Source organism: Parastagonospora nodorum (genome assembly GCF_000146915.1).
Source record: "Parastagonospora nodorum SN15 chromosome Unknown scaffold_2, whole genome shotgun sequence".
In the NCBI taxonomy this organism is placed as follows: Eukaryota; Fungi; Ascomycota; class Dothideomycetes; order Pleosporales; family Phaeosphaeriaceae; genus Parastagonospora; species Parastagonospora nodorum.
The window spans coordinates 1,473,506-1,495,737 of record NW_001884550.1 but is presented as its reverse complement, the minus strand read 5'-3'; the positions used below and the strand labels follow the sequence as shown (position 1 = coordinate 1,495,737).

The window sequence follows — 22,232 nt, the reverse complement described above, 5'->3', positions numbered from 1 at the left end:
GATGGAGGAAGGTCAAGACATTGTGCTCGAAAGGATAAGGACATATAGCTGGACCGTAAATAATATGGTTGTCCTCAAGACACTTGTTATATCTAAAATGATAACCAGATAAAAAAATGTATGTAATTGTGAGAGCTGCACTCACTTGACGTAACAAAATGTTCCACGCGCAACTGAATGAATTCAGAAGATCCCAGGTCCAAATATCGACCCTCATGTGACTCAACAGAGACATTGAGCCCAACACAAGCCAGGCCTCGTAGTGGCATTGGTATGTTGCAAAAAAATTCGGCAATGACATCCTGGCTCTTCAAAAGATGGCCCTACCCGCGCCTTATACGTTATACCTCCCTCTTAACCGCGGATCTCCATCCCTTCGACCACGGAACCGCGTGGCATAATACCCTCCTGCTAATTCCGCTCCAATCCGGCGCTCTTTGGTTTGGACAATGGAATTCCAGGTCTCTTTTAGGTTGATGATATTGATTGGGCATTCCAATAGACACGAGTCCGGGGAAGCTGGAACCGAGGCTCGGATCTTTTCATTCTTCCGCTGTGTCCATGCTAAATCATTTTCGGTATCGAGTTTCAGATGCTTTAAGCCCCATTCCTCAGTTAAATCCATGCCGTCGATAAGGTCTGTGAGCGCAACCATGTCGTTAGTGTCGAGAAGACTCTGTGCGAATACATTCAAAGTTGGGTACGGGAGGCCCATTTGGCTGCGCTCAATGTTGGGCGGTATGCAATCAATGTGCGCGTCATCCGAGGGAATCAAGGTAAAGCACAGAGCTTTGCCTACGACTTTGAATCGAGGAAATGTGTGGAGTAGTGACCAGAGGTCGGGAGGGCGAGGCGGATAGTTTTCGTAAGTGCCAGCTGAATCCAGAAGTGCAGACGCTTCTCCAAGCTTTTCGGTGGGCACGCACACCTCCCAGTCCTAATAGTTTATATCAGTAGTGCGGCTCTTGAAAAGATAGAGAAAAGGAATCGTTCGTTGTTTCAAGCTTACATTTCGTACCCTCCCGGCGCCGTAGTAGATCAGAGCGGATATACCAACCAGACAACATGTGATGCCAGCTCCATTTAATAACTGTATAACTCCCAGAATCTCTAGAGTTCCATGTCCCCCAAAACTTGGCAGCTCATCGTCAGGGCTGGCATTCATGAAAGCGGGGTCATTGAACTGTTCGACGGGGATCGATTTGGAAAACCCAGTAAAACCCAGGGCTTCCTCCATGGTGTTATGTTGCACAGCAGATATTTCACACCAGTTATCTCTCTGAGACAATAGGAAGAAAAATCGGAGTTGAAGAGGGTGAGTTGATGGTGATTATGAGGAGGCGCTGCGCCATTAAGTGAATCCCGAGCTGGTTACCTAGTCCCTTGGCACTCTTGCTCCATTGGCTCTCGCGGTTTGAATACCGGGCTGTGGCAGCACATGCGCGGGCGCTCGCTCAAGGTCTGAGGCGGATGCGAGGCCGCGGTCGACATGGGGGAACCAGCAGTGCATTTTTGCTTCCACTGCGCGCCGCGCCACAGTGAGGATATATCGCTTTTGACTTAACCTCAGTTCCAAAAGAAAGGTTTAAGCGACGAAGCAGGGCTGTTAGCTTGCATTGCACTTCATTTTGAATCGATCGCAACTTAACCGCTGTTTCGTGGCTAGCGATAATGCAATAGTTAAGATTCAGCAGCGACCGACATGTCCTTGCTCAAGAGCACCTGCTTGCGAGCGAGTTACTCCCGCATGCATAGGCGACAGAAGGTTGGCCTAGCAAATACGACAAGTGAAAGACGATCAAGGCAAAAGCTTCTTCTTCAACACGATGCCAAAAGGCAAACGCAGTCAACGAAAAAGGTCGCGTACATCCCAGGTAGTGCGATAGGGATGACACTGTGCCAACGACTATGAGCAAGCCCAGGGAGCCGTCGACGGGTTTCAAAAATAAGAATAATCTTGAAGAGACCGTAGTCTCGTTTCAGAGATTAAACTGAAAAGAACAGACTGGACAATTGTTAGCAAGGAGTGTCTGGCTCTGATCAAGTGCCAAGGCCTTGATTATGTTTGTGAACGTACTACTACACTTGATCTAAGCCAAAAGGCAAAGCTAGAAGAAAGTATTAGCAGGTCGCAAACGTAGGGGGGGAGTGGGCAAAACTTGCAGAGCTGCTTTGCAAAGGAAGGGCGGAGGGGGGATTTTATGCTTCTCGGGGGGCGCTAGCACTAGCGCGGGCACGGACTGCTGGAGCGGGTGGGTGACCATACGCGAATGGTGGGTGACCACAGGCGAGTGGTGGGTGACCACAGGCGAGGGACGGGCCCGACGTTGTACCGGCGGTGAGAGAACGGGTGGCAAGTCGACGATGTCACGGCGTCGGAATGGCAATTTGTTGTATGGAAGTGGTGTTATCATCAAGCGTCAGTGACAAAAAGCCAGACTCTACTAACGCAGTTCTCAGCTTTGGTCATAAGCAGTAATAGGATCTCTGAACGACCTTACACATTGCAAAAGATCTGTGACTCGGTCCAAGTCAAGTAAACTGAGAACATGGAGAACATGTTGGCTCCATGAAGACCTGTTCGTGCGTACGATGCATAACTTGTACGTGACCAGAGCTTAAGTCTTGCTTCCGAGTCATAAGTTGTGGCGTCTTGCACAACATTACGTACCCAAAAGTTGCCCGGGTGCAGCCCGTATCATCACGTCGATGTCATGCTCTCATATTCGGCTTCTGGCATCCAGACCTTACGCGTTGTTTCAGCCCATTCAAATTCCTCGTCATCTCCTCAAAGAAAATGTCAGTTGCCTTGCCTTAGCCCAGATTGAGTGGACGCAGCTTGTCCAATTCCATGCAACTCCACCAAGTATGTAGAGACGTAGGAATGTAATCATAGTACAGGGAGCGGATCCATGCAAATGACTCGAGGACAGGGAAGCGAGCCTCTCCCTCTCAGTCAAAGTCAAGATGCTCCACCATCAGGTGAGATTTAGTATCATGCGCCGGGCAAAACTCGACACGCAAATGTTTGATGCTATTGCCTTTGATTACGTATTACTGAGTAGACTGCAGCTCTTCGAATGCCGAGCTAACCCCACAATCATTGACGTCTGAGTTGCAAAACAGAGCCGTATCCAGGGAGTGCAGTTGTAGCGAGGTAGGTAGGAGGCCATCGGGGTTCTTGGTCCTTAACATGTTGGAGACGGTGAGTTGCGCCTTGGGACAATGTTCATGAAAAGAAGCGAGCAAAGCACCCGGGATCAACGATCGAACGTGTAGTGCAATCTTCCCTTTGTTATCACTAATGAGGTCTAATAATCGTTCGATTTGTTTCGCATACATCCCGTCGGAGATGCAGATATTCCGCGACGAGATGATGTCGTATTCGTTGGGACAGGCTGTGGATGCCAGCCGAAATTATAGAAACGCGTTTTTATGACTCCAATCTGTGTAGATCTGCGTTCTGTGAGCGCTCATCCTCCAGGTTGCGTCAAATGCACTGACTTCTTCAGTTTTAGCCGGAAATCGGCAGCTCTAAGGACCCCGAGGGTCCGCTTCTTTGACTTCGCGTTAGATTTATCTTCCATTGGAACAAGAGAAGCGCGGTACCAAGCATGTGATATTGCGTTGAGATGACGGCGGTAGGATGTACAACATGAAGCTAGCTGTATCCAGAATCTCGGGGTTGCTTCATGCAGATCTCGATGACCTGTCTTAATTATCTTATTTCCAACAAAGCATAGTTTCACGATAAGCAATGGCTTAAAAATGAAGGGTCAATGGCACAGAATGCAACATGCAATGGACAAAATCGAGATATAACTCTACTTCCAAGCTCTCCACCCTATACACAAGCTGACAACGGTGAAGGCGCCACCACCAAAGAACTTAGCCCATGCCTTCAGAATCTTCATCACAACCGCTCTAGCAATTTGATCTGCACTCTTCGAGTCGTTCAGCTTCGGGAAGGGTATGTCATCGGGCAAGCGCACCGCCGAAGCCCCGCAAAGCGGCTCCCGCCCATCCCTCACATCGTAGAAGACATGCTTCTCCTCAGGAATGACACTCTTCAGCAATTCGATGTGGCGTTCATAAATTGCCGCCGAATATCCATTCGCGTCTCCAGGCCGAAAGTACAGCTCACCCCAGCGACCATGCTGCAAGGCAGACACGTACGTGGTGAAGTAACGGAGCCCAGGGAGCAGCAGCAAGACAAGACTCAGCATCCATGATCTCGAGCCAGATGCGCGTCCGATCTGGTTGATAGACGTCGCCCATTCTTTACGATCGCGAATTGTGCATATGACTTTGGTGTCCGGCCATATTTCGAGGAGTTCGGGAACGAACTGTGCGCCCGGAGTGTCTGTCGTTGCGATACATCCGTCCAAAATGTGTCTCAGGGTTCTAAGAATGAAGCGCCGATCGCTGGCTGATTTCATGGGCGTCTTGTGTAGCATTTTGATGAGATCTGAGTAATCTGACGGTCTACCGTGCCAAATTTGAGCTCCCCTATCGTACAACGGCCCGGCGAGTAGGATGGAGAGTGCGAGCGCGAGCGATGTAGTGCCTGTTCGCGGTAGTCCTGCACCGATTACTTGAATGGACGAACCTGCGCGTGGTTGAGACGGTTCCTGCCCCATGATTCCTAAGCTCATGTTGGTCTGAAAATACCGTATAATTGATTAGCAGAATACAAACATATCATATGGCACTATTTCAAGCCCTAGTACCTCTACCAGTCGTCGTCGCATCGCGCCATCATGAGGTTTGCATCGGCGATGCGGACGGTTTCGTACGTGCTCGGTGCGTACAAAAGCATTGTTTTTGCTGGCGACCATCGAGGCAAAGTGGCCATCTTGATGATGTTTTAGTGCGGAAGCTTTCTATAGGATATTGGATCCAGCGCTGTGCGATGACGGGTACGCCAGCCGTCTCTACTTCGTACGTCGCTGTATTTTGCGAACCACGAGACATGCTGTCGCACGGGTGAGTGGACGGTTAATCTTCCCCGAAGTTGTCTTTGACTGAATTACATGAGGAATCGCACTGCTTGCGCTTCTTCAATGTTGATCATTTTACCTTTTGAAGACGGTGTGGTAGCAGTGCGAGATCTTCTCTCGCTGTGGCCGCGTCTCTGTTGACATATTCTGAGTACAATAACAGCATCACAGCAGCTGAACGGTGATATTCCTATGACGCCTCCTCGACCGAATGCTATGGTAGGCCGTCAGCTGTGATACCATCGCTAGAAAATTGTGTTCGGATCGGGACTCAGCGTCAGAACATTTTGATGTTACAGGCGTCTCAGATGAAGCCAGTCCCTGGTGTCGCACATTGTGTAGTCCATGGCAGTCTTGCGAGGCGGTCAAAGAACGTGGTCGGTGTGGATGGCCTGCGCTCAGCGTGCCGGGAACAGCTTAGCGTTCAACGAGCACCGAATCTCACATGCATGATTCCGTTAGGACTCCTTACTTCGCACAAAGGCTCAACACTCAGAGTACCTAAGCTTTTCAAACGTCAGCAACCAGAAATCCGTTCTTAGCATGGTGATGTCGAGCTCATCTGCAAAGGCGTCGTTCTGCATCATACCATAGGTAACGCGAGACCAATTCGATCTCGGCTCTTGTTTCGACCTGTCATAGTGCTCACAGCGGATACACATTCAGCGTGGATGAGCGTCCCTCCGCATACACCATTTGGCGTTGAATACAACGCATACGATGGGCTCCTACAGGCGGATTGACATTCAAACCTGCCACATCACATTAGGGCGGGAAGATAAACCAGGAGAAGCCCATATCTTTCTTAGTGGTCCACTCAACAAAGTGCTGGGTGGAAGTCCACGTCGTGCATGATCCAGAGCACTGAGATCGCCAGCGAACGGCCATCTAGTCTTCTTCTAACCTCTTTTGGCTTCTTGCAGCCCGTGTTTCTTCTCCCTTCACATGTCTACATATTTTCATACATACAGCCTAGTCTGATTTCCATTTACACTTGTCACAAATATTTCTACATTGCAGTCAGTGTTGCGAAGCCACCAGCAGTAATTCTGATGACTGCTCGCAAATATTAAAGTTCAATATTGTGACCTCTCTGACATTGTCCTTGCGAGCTGGGATGCACCGTTTCGCGGCTTTTCTCGGTAATTACTGACTCAGCAGCGTGAATTGCTACAGGCACTTGTACTACCCCGCACAAGTTGCAAGGGTGCAGCTGCGGAGACAGGATATGCAGCCGATAGTTCCAAAGGGAGCCAGTCGCCAAGCGTCATTTTCGACCTTCACACGCATCGAGTGTCCAGTCAATTCCTTGTTCCTGTACGATCAATGAAGCACCAAGCCTGTATTGGCAAGGACCATTGAATGGTGAATGGATGATAATTACTGGTCCCTGCGTTTGGAACCGAACGTCGCGTAATGCTTATAGACGTGCAGTGTATGCTTGAATAATGTCGAATCGACGAAGCAGGCTCGATAAGCCACCCGCTGTTTGGATTGCTCAGCCGAAATGTGTATACTGAGGGGCATGCCCATGCTCAACGTAATACCCGAACCTTCAATATCTCCTTATATATTTGTCTAATCTTGAATTTCCTGATATACACTCAATATGACGTCCGAAGACATCAAACATCCTTCGAAGCGCTCACAATTCAACGCCTACAATTTCCTGGTATGCTTTCTCGTGAGTCTTGGGCAGATCGCCTTCGGGCACCCTGCTAGCATTATTGGTACTACTTTGTATGTATCTCGAACGTCTGCAAGAGTGACTGGCTAAGGGTACGATCATAGAGGCGAGCCACCGTTCCACGTATACATGGGCTTGGTCGATGCGAGCGGAAAGCCCACGACCAATGCTGAGAGCTTGATCGGGACCATGAATGGTGTCTTTCAGGCATGTCGCCATAATCATTGCTCAGCGAAGATGCTAATTTGACCCAAATTAGGCTGGAGCAGTTCTCGGAATCCTCTCTTCCTCATACATTATGGACCGCTGGGGCCGTAAAGCTGGTATACTATACTGTGCACTATTTAGTCTTGTTGGCGGTGCGCTCCTATGTGGTGCTCAGAATGTGGCCATGTTCATCGCAGCTCGTTTCATTGCGGGCTGGGGTAGTTGGGGATTTCTGGCCGTGAGTAAGTGCAACAACCCGTGATGATGACTGCATATACCAGACACTGACCATGATAGCACCAACATATTCAGCAGAACTCGCACCGCCCGGTCTTCGTGGTTTCTTTGTTGGTATGAATGGTGTGAATATCGCACTCGGCTATGCTATCGCAAGTTACATGGGCATGGCCTTCTATTTCGCAGAGTCTCACGATGCCAAATGGCGCGGCCCACTCGGTATCGCGCTTATCTGGCCTGCCATGATGATCGCTATCACATTCGTCGTTCCCGAGTCACCCAGATATCTGCTCATGAAGGGTCGAATTGAGGAAGCGCGCACCATCGTGATGAGGTTGCATAGCATCAAGGGCGACCCAGATCATGAGTTTGCGAGAGGCGAGTTTTACCAAATGGTCAAGCAGACCGAAGTAGACCGAACTCTTGAACCAGGCTGGATCGCCATGTTCACTAAGAAGGGCTATCGTCATCGCACTGCGCTTGCTATGGGTTTCGCTTTCGTAGGTCAATCGACTGGTGTTCTTGTCATCAACAACTACGGTCCGACACTGTATGCGGCGCTGGGATATGGCACGTGAGTAGCCCTTGATCACTTGACGTAACAATCGACTCTTACTAAACGCGACTAGCAAACAACAACTGGAATTCCAATGCGGCTGGATCACTGTCGGCATCGTCTTCAACGCCATCGGTGCCGTATTCCTGGACAAAGTCGGCCGAAAGCCACTTATGCTGATTGGTGTTGGTGGCTGTTGCGTTTGTCTGATCGTTGAAGCAGCCATTGTCGCAAATTATGCAGAAGCAGCAACGAACAAAGCGGCACTGGCAGCCGGAGTAGCCATGTATGCATTTCACTTCCGTTCTTTGACCTTTGCAAGTATGCTGATCTAGCTTCAGGTTTTACCTCTTCCTCGCGGTCTACAGTATGGGTGTCGACGTCGCCGGAGTGGTCTTTTACTCGGAACTCTTCCCGAATCACATTCGCGCCAAAGGTGTCTGTCTTAGCATGGCGACAGTCGCGCTTACGGACCTCGTATATCTTCAGGCGACAACCACAGCTTTTGCAAATATCGGGTGGCGCTTCTATCTGGTTTTCATCGTCATCACTGGCGTGGGAGTTGTTGGCGCATACTTCGTAAGCCTTTCTAGATCTGACCTTATCATCTCCAAATTCTGGTGCTGACAGACCACTGTAGCTGCTGCCTGAGACAAAAGGCATACCACTAGAAGAAATGGCACACATTTTCGGGGATGATGTTGTTGTGAACCTCGATGACGTGCACATCAATCACGACACGCATGAGTTGGTCATAGGTGGAGGGATGTTGGAGCATGTGGCCACGTATCAGGTGACAAATCCTGAGGCTGAGAAGTACGCCGGGAGAGTGAATCGGGAGAATTTTGGTGCGCAAAAGGGTTGTATAGGCAGACATGCACGGTGAAGTGCCAGTCACCATTTCTCATTGAGTCGGCTCCGCGTCGCAACACATATTGGCAGTATTGAGCAGCTGTTCTTGATGGCTTGCACATGTATCACGCCAGCGGATGATCAGATCAGAATGCGGACAATCCTCAATTTATTCATATTCATTTTAAGCACATCCATCATATCATCTTGCAGCTCCAAACCATTGAATATCACTTTTTCATCTTGAATTATGCCTTTCTCTATTTACTCTAAGTCTTCAAACTCACTTGGTAAATCAGTTCCTGCGACCCAGGCCTTTATCCCGCGTGCGAACAATTCGGGAAACTGATCGTCCCAGGCATGTATCGCCTCTTTGACTACGACCGCTTTGCTCTCGCATTTATCATGGCCTCCGCTAGATATTCGGAATGCCCTCCCCATCTGTTGTGTCATATCGACGTTATCCTGCTTTCCACCAGCTATAGCCAAGACTCTGACTCCTTTGATCTCTTCAATGCGTTTCATCGTGATTTCCAGAGCACTTCCAAATCCATGTTTGATAAGATTGAGGCTGAAGTTTTCTTTGGACTCGGCTCGGAGAGTCGCGTCCTTGGAAACCCCTTGCATGGCCTGCATGAAGTAATGCATGCAATCAGGCACTATCATAGAGGCGCCCATGAATGCCCACACTTTGCATGGATCGCGCACAGTTTTCTTTTCTTTGAAACCAAACGGCGCTCCACCACTCTCGAATAGAGATTCAACAACATCTGGGTGACTTCGCGCAAGTTCGAGCCCAATGAAGCCCCCGTAGCTCACTCCGGCGACGTGGGCTTTCTGTGTCGGACTGACCTCTTTGATCAATGTAGCGAGGTCAGATGCAATTTCAGGGATACGATAGTCGTCTAGTTTAGGCGAGCGAGAGTTGGAGTGCCCAGGTAGATCAACGAGGATGATGTAGAAGTCCTTCTCCAGATATTTATATACATCACGAAATTCTTGATGTGAGTTAAAGATGCCATGTAGAAGGAGGAGAGCTGGATTCGAGGGCGTGCCACCGGTGACATGCCAAATTTTGTCCTGTGTGGGCAAAGGTGTCTGGTTGTGGGATTCGAAAATAGACATGGTTTTGACTGTACCCTCATGCTCCTTGCTTGGGTCTGGTCGTACTTTTATTCGTAATGTCGATCCCGAGCATTTGGATAGAAGCTGGCGCAAAATCGCCAAGGTTCCTTGATGCAAACGTATCGTGCTGTTTTCGGAAAGTTGTCGCACTGCGAACAGTTCAGAGTGTAATTGTTGGGAAGATCAGGCGATTCCAGTGTGTCGGTCGTCTAAGCAAAATTTTCTCAACCATGAAACAAGAAGATCTCTACCAAGCTAACAGCATCTCTTGCGTTAAGCTACATGTACATTGACGATCTTACCATTAACGTCACAACTTTCTAGCTGAATTGACCTCGCGTGGTAGAGGGCTTTGTAACGATTGGAGGGGTAGGGAGGCGAAGTAGTTCCAGCAAGGAGATGTACAAGATAACTAAAGCGGCTACCCCCTTATCTCAACGGCGGCGCTAGATCGCGATAACGATATGAAATGGGATATTGCATCCCGTTTTGACTACGCGCGAGTGATCATTAGCAAACCTAGGCTATGATATATTGTTGACCTTTCTTTTGCATCGTTTCGGATCTTGAAAGGAATCTGAACCCTTCTAACATGTCGAAGGTTGGACTATATTTGAGATGGAACGAATCAACTGTTCTCGCGCCTCGGCGATTGGATCCATTGCCCGGCGTCCCGAATCCCTGGCTCGAGTATTGTTTGCGTACACAAGCCAATAATAATCGGAGTCCAAACTTTTATGGCTGCTGACCAGTAGGTCCGACATTCGTAGACCTCACTCGTATCGCTGGCAGTCCCACTCGTTGAGGCCCTTCTTCCTCATCACCGATTGCAGGTCGAAGCCTTCTGCCTCCCTTCAGTTATTTTCAAGATTCTCATGCCATCATAGCAGCCAGTGCAAAGATAGATACGAAACGAATTTTGAAACCGCCTTTCGCAGTATCAAGATAGTGTACTGCGCAAGAGGGGTTTAATGAATGATTGACTCATGAACATGTCGAAAAAATATGCGATAATGATCTTTTAGAGCGTTGTAATCTATACCTGAGCTATTTCAGACAATGAAATATATAAATACTTAAGATCATGCTGCGCAATACTTAGTTTATGTCAGACTTTCTGAAAAATGTCCATGAGATCAGCCACACTGGCTGAAAGGAAGCCTTTGCATTCTTTAGATAAAGCCTCGCTGTAAGAGCATCAACGCAGAGGTCCTGCACGCATCGCAGAGATGTGCGGGACATCAATTTACTCATACAGAGTGACCGTTACTGCAGATATGCTGCATTACCTCTATACTAGCTGCCTGCTACCTCGTTCGTGCCTGCCCTTGTGCGGAAGATGCTAACATTTGACATCATTTCAAGGTCTGACATACGTCTGCCATCGATCAAACTCGTTTCAGAAATGTAATTGTATCAAGTGCTGATCTATTTCGACAATGGATATCATCACCTGATACTGATGCAGACAATCGACTATGACGGACAGGCCGGTGACGCTACTTCTGAAATACGCACCTAGGGAATTACCTAGTTATGTAAGAGCAAATATCATCCTTATCGACGTACGTTGCTTTGAGGATGTAGTCATCGATGAAGTCGACAAAGGTTATGTGCTTTTCCTATGAGTCGGCTGACCGTGGCTGTAACATATTAAGTGCGTGTGCTTGATGGTGGCAAAGCTCTTGCAGAATCTCAGCTCAGCCAGATACGTCCGTGTAACTTCCCTGACATGTACCATTTCCAGAATGTGGTGGCAATGTGCCATCTACCGGAACCAGTACGCCACCAAAAGTGTGCCGTGTTGCATGGCTGGATGTGCTTTGTTCTCGAATGTGGATCTGATCAACATTTACAAGACACCTCATCGTTGCCGTCAATGTTTAAACTACAGCAACTCTTCACCAACACCACCGTTCTGCAGCGTAACTGACAAAATTGTAGTAATTTCCACAAAATTGTGGAGATGAGCTCCGTCGCAGAATACATGTTCCTAGGTATGCATGCCTCGGCACGGTAAAACGGGTAATGTTCGTCCACCAAACTCGTAAACGTCAACTCTTGGACATGCGCTACCATTGGTATGTATCGACGCGCTTCGTGGCCGGCAGAAATAATTACAGGTGTTCGTGTCGTCATACAGGAGATACCTTGGAAGGAAATGACCGCCGGTGTGGCTTGAACAAGCCACAACGCCAAAGCAACGGTCGACGCAGTGGTCGATCATGCTCGAGTGGTTAAACTCATGTTGCCTCAGCTGTGAGGCGTCTGGAGGCTCAGCATCTCAGATGCAAGCTTAGATTGCCGCGCATCATGGTCCCTGGGTTTTGCTTACAGCGGCCCTGTCTTCGTTACTTGGCCATGATCCAGCAACCCGGATCGTGAAGTTCATCTGCATGCATCAATCCAGGCACGCGAAAAATCGTTGGAGGAAACGAAGATGCTCTTTATCTCGATTGGGTGGCCAAATTTCGGTGATATCATCTGCGAAAATCACTTTGCACTGATCACTCTGCGAGTTTGACGGCACGACATGGCATGGACACATGGGACCTGCATGCTCATTATCCGGGGGTGGAGTGTCAAATTTCGCTAGAGCTAAGCACTACCAGTGCCTAGACTTTTTAGTGAATGTTAGGCTGGTACGCCGAGCCGGCTGATTTGTCCCCGCATGTGGCGCCTCCGCAATAAGCTTGGGGAGCATCCGACATCACGGGCTTGTTTGCTGGAAGTGATGTGCAGATATTCCGGAGCCATGCGCCCGGTTAAACTGCTGCAGCTTTGGGTCGTGTTCACGGGCGGATTGATGAGAAGAAACGCGCTAGAAGGCGTGGATTAACCGCAGATCTTCATATATAAGAGCTGGTGCAGGTGTGTTATTGTGATGTTCAGGCCAGTCAATCTTTAACAGAAACCTCAAGATGTATTTCTCCAACATCGTCGCCAGTTTGGCCCTCGCCGGCTCCGCCCTTGCTCTGCCCAACCCTCCTACACCTCCCGCTCCTGGATGCCCGGCTCCTCATCCTCCAACAGGCCCGCCGGGCCCTCCTGGAACTCCCAGTCCTCCCAAGCACAGTGGTTCTCCCACGCCACCAGCAACCGAAAGCCTCTACCAGTCTTTTAAGAAGGCGGGACGTGATTACATTGGTGTCGCAGTGACTATCCGGAATGAGACTAAGGAGTCTGATATCATCAGATCCGAATTCAACTCCATCACTCCCGAAAATGCCATGAAGTGGGAGTCGACTGAGCCATCTCAGGGCAACTTCACCCTCGCTGGGGGTGACGCTATCATCGCTCTGGCAAAGCAGAACAAGCAGGAAGTTCGTTGCCACACTCTAGTCTGGCACTCCCAGCTACCACTTTGGGTCTCAGAAGGCGGATTTGACAACGCCACGCTCATCCAGGTCATGGAGGACCACATCAAGGCTGTTGCTGGACGATGGAAGGGCGCTTGCACCCAGTGGGACGTAGTCAACGAAGCACTAAACGAAGACGGAACTTACCGCGAGAGTGTCTGGTACAAGACGATTGGTGAGGCCTACATCCCAATTGCCTTCAAGCTCGCGAAGAAGTACACGCCTGATTCTTTGTTGTTCTACAATGACTACAACATTGAGGACAACGGCGCAAAGACCCAGGGTGCCGTCCGCATCGTCAAGCTCATCCAGTCCTACGGCATCCATATCGACGGTGTCGGCTACCAAGCCCATCTCACTTCCGAGGCCACTCCTTCAAACCCTGGCGCGGCGCCAGGTCTGTCTACTCTCACCGCTGCTCTCCGATCCACTGCCGATCTTGGTGTCAAGGTTGCTTACACTGAGCTCGATGTCAGGAAGAACGACAACAGCACCTCTGAGGCGTCCACTGCTGCCCAAGTTGCAGTCTGGAACAACTGTGCAAAGGCCTGTCTCGCTGTCAAGGAGTGTATCGGTATGACTGTCTGGGGAGTCTCCGACAAGTACAGTTGGATTCCTGGCGTTTTCAAGGGCGAGGGTGCAGGCCTGCTTTGGGACGATAACTATAACAAGAAGGCCGTCTACGGCGGTTTCTTGAGTGGCATCAAGGGTAACTAAGTGTCTCCGAGTATTGTAAAGATAGCACGAGAACATAAGTACATATAATGCAATGATTTATGTCTAGGTCTTGCCTCTGCTCAATATTGTTGCGTTGTTTGCATAGACATGTTTCCTACTTTGCCTAACACGGAAATTTCGGAGTTCTTTGCCCATCAAACGACACCTCTACTCGAGTTTCATGAGCCAGCCGATGATGTCGTCCTTTGTCCAATCTACACGCCACTGGTTCGTAAAGTTCTTGATGGTTTTCTGGATCAATTCGTCATCAAGAGTCTGGTTCTCCTCCCCTAGTGAGCTCAATATCTCATTGTAACTCATCGGGTAGTTGTATCGTCTGAAGCTGTACTCGATTCAGCATGCCATTATTCGCTTTCTCTCTGTCCAGCGATGTTACCCGAAGTTGACATCGACACCACAATACATTGTCCAACTCCGCTTGGCCATGTTCAGACCAAGTTCGATCTCGTGAGAGCTTTGTGCATGTAAGACGGCAGAGGCTTCTTGACATCAAGGATCATCAATACGCCAGGGCAGCTCCAAACGCTACCGGCTACCAGGTCAAAGACTTCGTCGACATTGGGAATTGTAGGCGCCTCGAGCTTCTCTAGTAGAGATGACAATATATAGACATCGCCTCCTTGACGCAAGCAAAGTCCAATTGCAGTAGCGGCGAGCAATCGCATGTTTTTATGCGCGAAAGATGCATGGAAGGTCAGGAAAAGATCCATGCATTCCATAGCGACATCTGGGGCGTTTTTGTTGACGTGTTCAAGCGGGACTATGATGCGCTGGATCGCATTCTTCACAGCGTCTCCCTCTCGCAGCTCATATGTGGGGATCATGGCAATTACACAGTGTATACGTGGAAGAAGAATGTATCCATGCGGATCGAGGTACGCTGGTTCGAGTTATCGAATTGCATCACTGCGTTGCAGCCACCATTCATCCTCTTGCTGTGGGTATCCAAACGTGGGGAGAAGCATGTCATGCCAACGTCTCAGAGATGCTCTGGCATTTCGATCGAACATATGTCGTATGTAAAGCACACAGTAAAGCATCTTCTTGCCCTCTTGAGCCACTTTACAATTCGCGCCACATGGGACTGGTCGATATTCGGAATACGCATAATGGCCGCAATCGAGTTGGTTTAGCGTGAAAAATGAATCGTGACAAGGCCTGTTCTGAAGCGCGCCCTGGCCGATGTCGCCGCCGCCGACAAGCTTGAAGATATTGTCGTACTTCTTATAGATGTCCAAGTCGTATCGATCATGTATGAGCCCGTTCATAAGTCATTCGCCTTGGCGATGATTTGTGTTTTCCCCGAATCTCTGCTGGCGTAGGTGTAGAATGTGGCCTTCGGCCACTCATTATGCAGCTCCCTTGGGGTTACCTGAAGCTTATTGACATCTAGTTCGGCAAAATTTGAGGGTTTCGGCCGGGAGCTCAGCCACTGCATCTTGTCGATGAATTAGATGAGAAGATGGGTTGTGATGAAGATAGGTCTGATTGTTGCGCGGCCCGGAGTAGGAGTTGAGGGCAATTGTGGTGGAAGGTTTATACTAATGTAGCATTCGAAAGGGCGTAGGCACCAAAAGGGCCATTTGCGATTGCGGGCGGGGCATGAAAGGTAGCCAAGGCAGGCACAATGAATTGCCGAATTTTGACACGCTTCGAGGCTCTACGAGTCTGTCACACGTCTTGACCTTAATTAGTCTACCCAGCCCAGCGCTAATGTACGGAAGCTTCCACCCTGTCGACAATTTAGTTGCGGTGAATATATTGAACAGTACTTTCAGCAATGCTAACCTGCGGCTCCCATAAATGTAGCATCTGATTGCTTTGTCTGTGTGAAGAACAGCTTCTCTTCTAGGAGGCATGATTCTTGGTCGCAGTCCTCTGCTGCACCTTGTGGAATGTTAAATTGGTGCTGTTGCGAGGAATCTGCCTCTTCGTAGATCTAGATTTTGGATGATGTGCCGAATCCTTACCTCGGTCGTCGAATTTCTGGTTCACATCGTGAGTTCTAGTCCAGTCCTTGGTCGACTTGAACAAGTTTCTCAAAGTGACACCAACTCCTTGCAGCGAACTTCCCTCCACACATGACGCAGGTGTGTGCAACTTTTGCTTTTGCTAACATCGATACAGAAGTGCATAGTTGCATGCGGATTTTCTGGTCTGCTTCCTGATCTTACTCATGTTGCAGTGTGATTGGTGTCTCTGTTGGTTGTTAATTTCATTCAATCTGGTCACGCCGAGGTACTCACCCCAGCATAATCATGGCCTATTCCTGCTTGTTTGTCACATTGATAAAATCAGTAGTAATGAAAGCTTCTATGCGCGTGCGACGACCGTAGAGCCCAAGATAAGCTGAAGTTGGTGCCACTTCGAGAGTTCGAATAGTGACAGGAGCTATTGCACAGTCGTGACCTCCTTTATTGTTGTATTGTATGTGTATAAGGCGCACATTGCATTCGATCTTCTTTACGTCTTTCGCTAAGGATCACGTTATACATAAAGCACCGTCATGAGCAGGAAGACTTTACTCACTGAAGTCTGTACGTCTAGCTGCTTGTGTTTTCCAACGACCTGGCGCCCATTGTCTCCCATCAGCGGCCGACACTCTTCGCTTGCCTGTTCGCAGACTGCTACAGCGCGCCCATTGCATCGACCATGTCTTTTGTTTGCTGGCCCGCCTTCGTCCGTGTTTCCCGTGCCTTCTTGATTTCATCCTTCTTAGTACCGACACGCACTTTCCAGTCTTTGCCCGCCGCAAAGCGACGTATGCACACTTCAGCGTAGCCAGCTTTGCTGTGACTCTCATCGATGCTGGGCGCCGTCTCGAATTGCTCCTCATGGTCAAGATCCATAGCTGCACAAGCCTCCTCCATCGTGATACGGAGCCTAAATTGCCACAAGGCCTGCTGAACGTACGCTGCGATGATGTAGCTGTAAAGATGTCGCTTCTGATTCTTGAAAAAACTGGAATGTAGCAAAATATGCACTCGGATGCGACGCGCGACCTCGCTGACTGTTGCCATCTTGTAGCTCTTGTCCTTGCGATATTTGCGAGATAACTTTGCTAGGCAAACTTCTAGTTGGTCACCCGCCACCAAATCAGTGAGGATACCGCGGGCCTTATTGAGGCAGAAGCTACCACTGGGCTCTTCTGGTGCGTCAAAGTGCGGGGAGGCGTCGATGTATGACATAAATGTGCCTTGAACTTCGAGAGCCAACACGAATGCGATAGTCCCAACAACGCGAAGATCAGAGTGTAGAATCATGTCATGGTTATATAGTAGGATCTCCAGGTTCTCCAGGGCTGCTTTGGCAATCTGGTCTGAATGGCCGAGCGATGCGCAAAGTTTGCGAATGCGGTCCTTGAGCTGTTCTTCGCGATTGCTCTCCAACTGCGCAATGAGTTTGGCGATGGCTAGATGTTCTGGCAGAATGAGCAGACCATGGGCTCCCAGGTACGTTGGCTGTGCCGTTCGGAGAATGATACTGAAAGTATCCATATGCTCTACTTCTAGCTAAGAGTCTTTGTACTTTGGTAGTAAGAGCTTGTGCCAAGGGACAGGGCGCTGCTTCTCATTTCTAGCCGCATCTCCACGGAAGTATCGCAAGCAATGTATTGCTGTATTCTCTTGCTCTTTTAGTGCGGATACCTGTTGGAATTTTCTACCACAAAGTGCTAATGCTTCGCAGAAAACGTAGCGGCCGCAGTTCAACTTCTGTACCTTTGAACTACCTTCATGGCAATTGTGGATTCTCGGAATTGGCGAAATTAGCTTGTTAGTCGGTCGAAATGAATTCGAATCAGTCTGGGCGTCCATCCATGGCCGTCTGATATGCAGTTGTAGAAGCGCTACCAGCGAAGTAGGCCATCAGATTTTGTTGTAACGCTAGACTGTACAGATTTACTGGTGCAGCTCGCGCCGAGATGCCCAGGAGACCGAACACTGTGCGGATCATGGTGAACCCTGAGAGTGGTACAGTACTTGAAGGGGACGTGTGGGATGGAGATGCGATAGTGCCTTTACGGTGAACGCGTTGTGTAGGGGGTTGAGAGTTCTGGTTGGGAGAAGGGAAGGTTCGAAGGAAGATTCGGCCACAAAACGTCGTCCTTGGCTGAATATATATACCGCTGTAGCAAAGTGGAAGGCATGGGTTAGAGCTGCTTCTGTATCCAAGACCTGCTGCGGTAGCATCACAATATGTGAATTGAGCGTGTTCTCTTCCTCCATGTCAGCGACACCAACTGAGGATTCCCGCTACCCTACACGAGCCAGCTATGCCTACTGCAGAGTTTCGCAATTCTTGCAGCGGCACATCCAGCATGGTTTCAATGAAGAGTCTGTTGCGCTCAAGGAATCCGGCTGCTCCGTGTCTTCGATTGCGGGCCTGGAGTTGCGCTAAGTTAAGCGACCACCTTGCTGTTGTTCATTAGCACTACGAACACAACAACGCAGCGCTGCGCCATTTGTGTATCACAAACAATATGCATTGTGATGGTAGTGCGCTCGCTGATCCTGCGTAAGTCTTCCGAAGCTTCGTTCTGGCGAGCATAAGGCAGTAGAGATCCCAAGCGACTCCGCAAAGACAATCTCATGCAGCCGGACGTAACGCATATGCGCCCGATGGGGGCATTGATCAAAACGCATTGAAACGTACCATACTGTCACGTCAACTGCGTGGTGACAGTCGAGGTTGTTGAAGCTGGCAGGGCTGTCTGCGGAGATGGTCAAAGCCAAGCCAACATTCGGTGGCCGATCCCCAGCCCCAGAGGGGGCCAGGGGCAATGGCAAGCCTCGTCGCTCCCACGTCCCACTTATCAGCAATGTCGCTCAGTGGCCAGAACTTGGCTCGAATCCTAAGATCCAGATCAGGCTAAGCTCGTTTGGTGTGATCTTGTGGCTTCATCGAAGTTGTGGTGTTCTCGACTTCATCCTTTGTGAGACTGGTCCGCCATCTCCCACCACAATCGCTAGGCAAGCGCGCCTCCGTCGACAGCAACGGCGGAACGCGACAATTGTGGCGCATCGTATGGTAAGCACGACAACTACGATCTTCCCGAGGTTCTCTTGCCTCAACATCATCAACTCAACGCATGCACGGACCTGTTCCTTTCATCCCCAGCAGGAGCGGATGCTTACTGAATGCGCTCGCAGGACAACATCATTCTATTCGCGTCTCTCAGCCATCGATAGTCATCGACCTTATGTGTGCAACATTGAGCTCTATCGCCAACAGCATCATCCATCACTAGCGACATACGGAGACTAGTGCGGCAATTACCATGGCTGAGGTAAAAAGACCTCAACTTCATCCTCTCGATGAATGATCATCAACACGCGGACATTGCTAATATGATAAGTATGACGGTGTGCTCGCCAACGGCTCTGGCGATCAATATCACGAGAAGCATGATTATGTAAACGAGGAGGCCATGTCCGGACACGAAATCGACGAAGAGATTGACGAAGAGGAAGACGAGGACATCGATGCTCTTATTGACGAACTTGAATCCCAAGATGGAGACAACGCTGACTACGAAGAAGAAGAGGTCGATCAACCGGGCGGAGCGCGCGTCATTCCTGAAGATCTCCTCCAAACAGATACACGCATGGGCCTCAATTCCGCCGATGTCCTATTTCGTCGGAAGAAGTTTGGCTACAACCAAATGAAAGGTTGGTGGTATTCATCGCGTTGCGCAACCGTCTCTGACATACAGTAGAGGAAAAGGAAAATTTGTTCGTAAAGTTCCTCATGTTCTTCGTTGGTCCCATTCAATTCGTCATGGAAGCCGCTGCAATCCTAGCCGCGGGGCTTCAAGACTGGGTCGACTTCGGTGTCATCTGCGGACTGCTCCTTTTGAACGCTTGCGTTGGCTTCATACAAGAATACCAAGCTGGTAACATCGTCGACGAACTGAAGAAGACACTTGCGCTCAAGGCTACTGTGCTTCGAGATGGCGTCTTGGTGGAGATCGAGGCACCTGAAGTGGTTCCTGGTGATATCCTGCAGGTGGAGGAGGGCATCATTGTCCCAGCTGACGGGCGTATCGTCACACAAGGTGCCTTCCTGCAGGTCGATCAATCGGCAATTACCGGCGAGTCATTGGCAGTCGATAAACGCAGAGGCGATACCTGCTATGCATCATCCGCAGTCAAAAGAGGTGAAGCCTTTTGTGTTGTCACTGCAACGGGTGACTCTACGTTTGTCGGGCGGGCGGCTTCCCTTGTCGCCAGTGCCTCTGGCGGAACTGGCCACTTCACCCAAGTCCTACACGACATTGGTACGACCCTGCTTGTCTTGGTCATCTTTACGTTGCTCGTTGTCTGGATAAGCTCTTATTATCGATCGAACGGCATCGTCCAGATTCTTAAGTTCACCCTGGCGATTACTATCGTCGGTGTACCGGTCGGTCTTCCTGCGGTGGTCACAACTACCATGGCTGTTGGTGCCGCCTACTTGGCCAAAAAGCAAGCTATCGTACAGAAACTCTCCGCGATCGAGTCCCTGGCTGGCGTTGAGATTCTTTGTACGGACAAGACGGGAACACTCACCAAGAACAAACTGTCACTATCTGAGCCATACACTGTTGCAGGCGTCGATCCGGACGATCTCATGCTCACTGCATGTTTGGCAGCCTCTCGCAAAAAGAAGGGCATCGATGCAATTGACAAGGCTTTTCTCAGATCGCTCAGGCATTACCCACGTGCAAAGAACGCGCTTAGCAAGTACAAGGTCATCCAGTTTTCGCCCTTCGATCCGGTTTCGAAGAAAGTGCAGGCCGTTGTAGAGTCTCCACAGGGCGAGCGCATAGTCTGTGTCAAAGGCGCCCCACTCTTTGTCCTTAGAACAGTCGAAGCAGATGACGCTGTACCAGAGCACATTGCCGATGCTTACAAGAACAAGGTTGCAGAATTTGCAACCCGTGGCTTTCGATCACTTGGGATTGCCCGCAAGAGGGAGAACAGCTCTTGGGAGATCTTAGGCATCATGCCATGCTCCGACCCACCACGACACGATACATTCCGCACTATCAATGAGGCGAAGACCCTCGGTCTCTCCATCAAAATGCTAACTGGGGACGCTGTCGGGATTGCTCGAGAGACGTCGCGCCAGCTCGGACTAGGCACCAACATCTTCGATGCCGAAAAGCTCGGCCTTGGAGGTGGCGGTGAGATGCCCGGCAGTGAAGTGTACGATTTTGTAGAGGCAGCTAATGGCTTTGCTGAGGTCTTCCCTCAACACAAGTACAACGTCATCGAGATTCTGCAACAACGCGGTTATCTTGTCGCAATGACAGGCGACGGAGTAAATGATGCGCCATCACTGAAGAAAGCGGATACTGGAATAGCTGTTGAAGGCGCATCAGATGCAGCTCGCTCTGCTGCCGATATTGTCTTCCTTGCGCCTGGCCTCTCCGCTATCATCGATGCCCTAAAGACGTCACGACAAATCTTCCATCGCATGTACGCCTATGTTGTTTACCGCATCGCGTTATCCCTCCATCTTGAGATATTCCTTGGTCTCTGGATCGCCATTCTGAACGAGTCGCTCAACCTGCAGCTCGTCGTCTTCATCGCCATCTTCGCTGATATCGCAACCCTAGCTATTGCCTACGACAATGCTCCGTACAGCAAAATTCCAGTAAAATGGAATCTGCCAAAACTCTGGGGCATGTCTATTCTGCTCGGCATTGTTCTCGCAGCTGGCACTTGGATCACACTTACCACCATGTTTCCGCATCAAGTCTCTCCGCCCCAGGGAGTAGACGGTGGTATAGTGCAGAACTACGGCCATAGAGATTCAGTCCTCTTCCTTGAAATTTCACTCACCGAGAACTGGTTGATCTTCATCACGCGGGCTAATGGTCCATTCTGGTCATCATTGCCATCGTGGCAACTCACTAGTGCTATTCTGGTCGTCGATATTGTCGCAACCTTGTTCGCAATTTTTGGGTTGTTTGTTGGCGGTCGCACCAACATTGTTGCAGTTGTACGAGTGTGGATCTTCTCATTCGGGGTGTTCTGCGTCATGGGTGGAGTGTACTACCTTCTCCAGGGAAGTCAAGGCTTTGACAATTTGATGCACGGAAAGTCGCCCAAGAAGGATCAGAAGCAACGATCACTTGAGGACTTCGTCGTCTCGCTGCAACGAGTCTCAACGCAACACGAGAAGACGACATAGAACGAGTCTTCGGCTGTTGATATGAAGACCACATCTCTTCCCGTTCTGAGCTTAGATCCAAAGCTCCAGAGGACGCATCGTTCATCGAACACACTCACATCGGATCATGGAGACTTGGAGTAATATATACCCGGGCAGAGTTTTGATTGATATTGATTTGGCGTTCCACGGAATACGGTGCATTAATCGGCGCTAGCCCTTGTTTTTTAATATATGCGCTACGGGGAGACGAGAAATCAGGGACAATAGAGGCAATGGGATTCCTCCACATCACTTTGTACCATTTCAACGCG

The 22,232-nt window shown here is 49.7% G+C and overlaps 12 protein-coding genes across 12 annotated transcripts; 4 read left to right on the top strand and 8 right to left on the bottom strand.

Annotated features, from left to right (window-relative positions):
* Positions 1 to 50: 50 nt before the first annotated feature.
* On the bottom strand, positions 51 to 1,237 carry SNOG_01782 (hypothetical protein; the record flags this gene model as incomplete). Its single annotated transcript, XM_001792358.1, has 2 exons — positions 51 to 937; positions 1,010 to 1,237. The coding sequence occupies 2 exons, from the start codon at positions 1,235 to 1,237 to the stop codon at positions 335 to 337; spliced, it is 831 nt and encodes a 276-aa protein (XP_001792410.1). The 3' UTR covers positions 51 to 334.
* Positions 1,238 to 3,824: 2,587 nt separating this feature from the next.
* On the bottom strand, positions 3,825 to 4,457 carry SNOG_01781 (hypothetical protein; the record flags this gene model as incomplete). The annotated part of the gene is made up of 1 exon (XM_001792357.1): positions 3,825 to 4,457. The coding sequence occupies one exon, from the start codon at positions 4,455 to 4,457 to the stop codon at positions 3,825 to 3,827; it is 633 nt and encodes a 210-aa protein (XP_001792409.1).
* A 275-nt stretch (positions 4,458 to 4,732) lies between these two features.
* SNOG_01780 (hypothetical protein) lies at positions 4,733 to 4,974 on the bottom strand (the record flags this gene model as incomplete). The annotated part of the gene is made up of 2 exons (XM_001792356.1): positions 4,733 to 4,855; positions 4,939 to 4,974. 2 exons carry the CDS (start codon positions 4,972 to 4,974, stop codon positions 4,733 to 4,735), a joined length of 159 nt encoding a protein of 52 aa, XP_001792408.1.
* Positions 4,975 to 7,078: 2,104 nt separating this feature from the next.
* SNOG_01779 (hypothetical protein) lies at positions 7,079 to 8,573 on the top strand (the record flags this gene model as incomplete). Its single annotated transcript, XM_001792355.1, has 5 exons — positions 7,079 to 7,136; positions 7,210 to 7,705; positions 7,761 to 7,973; positions 8,029 to 8,266; positions 8,328 to 8,573. The coding sequence occupies 5 exons, from the start codon at positions 7,079 to 7,081 to the stop codon at positions 8,571 to 8,573; spliced, it is 1,251 nt and encodes a 416-aa protein (XP_001792407.1).
* Positions 8,574 to 8,803: 230 nt separating this feature from the next.
* Positions 8,804 to 9,664, bottom strand: SNOG_01778 (hypothetical protein; the record flags this gene model as incomplete). The annotated part of the gene is made up of 1 exon (XM_001792354.1): positions 8,804 to 9,664. The coding sequence occupies one exon, from the start codon at positions 9,662 to 9,664 to the stop codon at positions 8,804 to 8,806; it is 861 nt and encodes a 286-aa protein (XP_001792406.1).
* Positions 9,665 to 11,412: 1,748 nt separating this feature from the next.
* On the top strand, positions 11,413 to 11,846 carry SNOG_01777 (hypothetical protein; the record flags this gene model as incomplete). The annotated part of the gene is made up of 3 exons (XM_001792353.1): positions 11,413 to 11,444; positions 11,609 to 11,661; positions 11,788 to 11,846. The coding sequence occupies 3 exons, from the start codon at positions 11,413 to 11,415 to the stop codon at positions 11,844 to 11,846; spliced, it is 144 nt and encodes a 47-aa protein (XP_001792405.1).
* A 739-nt stretch (positions 11,847 to 12,585) lies between these two features.
* On the top strand, positions 12,586 to 13,740 carry SNOG_01776 (hypothetical protein; the record flags this gene model as incomplete). Its single annotated transcript, XM_001792352.1, has 1 exon — positions 12,586 to 13,740. The coding sequence occupies one exon, from the start codon at positions 12,586 to 12,588 to the stop codon at positions 13,738 to 13,740; it is 1,155 nt and encodes a 384-aa protein (XP_001792404.1).
* A 168-nt stretch (positions 13,741 to 13,908) lies between these two features.
* On the bottom strand, positions 13,909 to 14,187 carry SNOG_01775 (hypothetical protein; the record flags this gene model as incomplete). The annotated part of the gene is made up of 2 exons (XM_001792351.1): positions 13,909 to 14,083; positions 14,138 to 14,187. 2 exons carry the CDS (start codon positions 14,185 to 14,187, stop codon positions 13,909 to 13,911), a joined length of 225 nt encoding a protein of 74 aa, XP_001792403.1.
* Positions 14,188 to 14,189: 2 nt separating this feature from the next.
* SNOG_01774 (hypothetical protein) lies at positions 14,190 to 14,585 on the bottom strand (the record flags this gene model as incomplete). Its single annotated transcript, XM_001792350.1, has 1 exon — positions 14,190 to 14,585. One exon carries the CDS (start codon positions 14,583 to 14,585, stop codon positions 14,190 to 14,192), a length of 396 nt encoding a protein of 131 aa, XP_001792402.1.
* A 1,803-nt stretch (positions 14,586 to 16,388) lies between these two features.
* SNOG_01773 (hypothetical protein) lies at positions 16,389 to 17,258 on the bottom strand (the record flags this gene model as incomplete). Its single annotated transcript, XM_001792349.1, has 1 exon — positions 16,389 to 17,258. One exon carries the CDS (start codon positions 17,256 to 17,258, stop codon positions 16,389 to 16,391), a length of 870 nt encoding a protein of 289 aa, XP_001792401.1.
* Positions 17,259 to 17,559: 301 nt separating this feature from the next.
* SNOG_01772 (hypothetical protein) lies at positions 17,560 to 18,081 on the bottom strand (the record flags this gene model as incomplete). The annotated part of the gene is made up of 2 exons (XM_001792348.1): positions 17,560 to 17,871; positions 18,043 to 18,081. 2 exons carry the CDS (start codon positions 18,079 to 18,081, stop codon positions 17,560 to 17,562), a joined length of 351 nt encoding a protein of 116 aa, XP_001792400.1.
* Positions 18,082 to 18,480: 399 nt separating this feature from the next.
* Positions 18,481 to 21,939, top strand: SNOG_01771 (hypothetical protein; the record flags this gene model as incomplete). The annotated part of the gene is made up of 4 exons (XM_001792347.1): positions 18,481 to 18,694; positions 18,732 to 18,784; positions 19,118 to 19,430; positions 19,475 to 21,939. The coding sequence occupies 4 exons, from the start codon at positions 18,481 to 18,483 to the stop codon at positions 21,937 to 21,939; spliced, it is 3,045 nt and encodes a 1,014-aa protein (XP_001792399.1).
* Between the last annotated feature and the right edge of the window lie 293 nt (positions 21,940 to 22,232).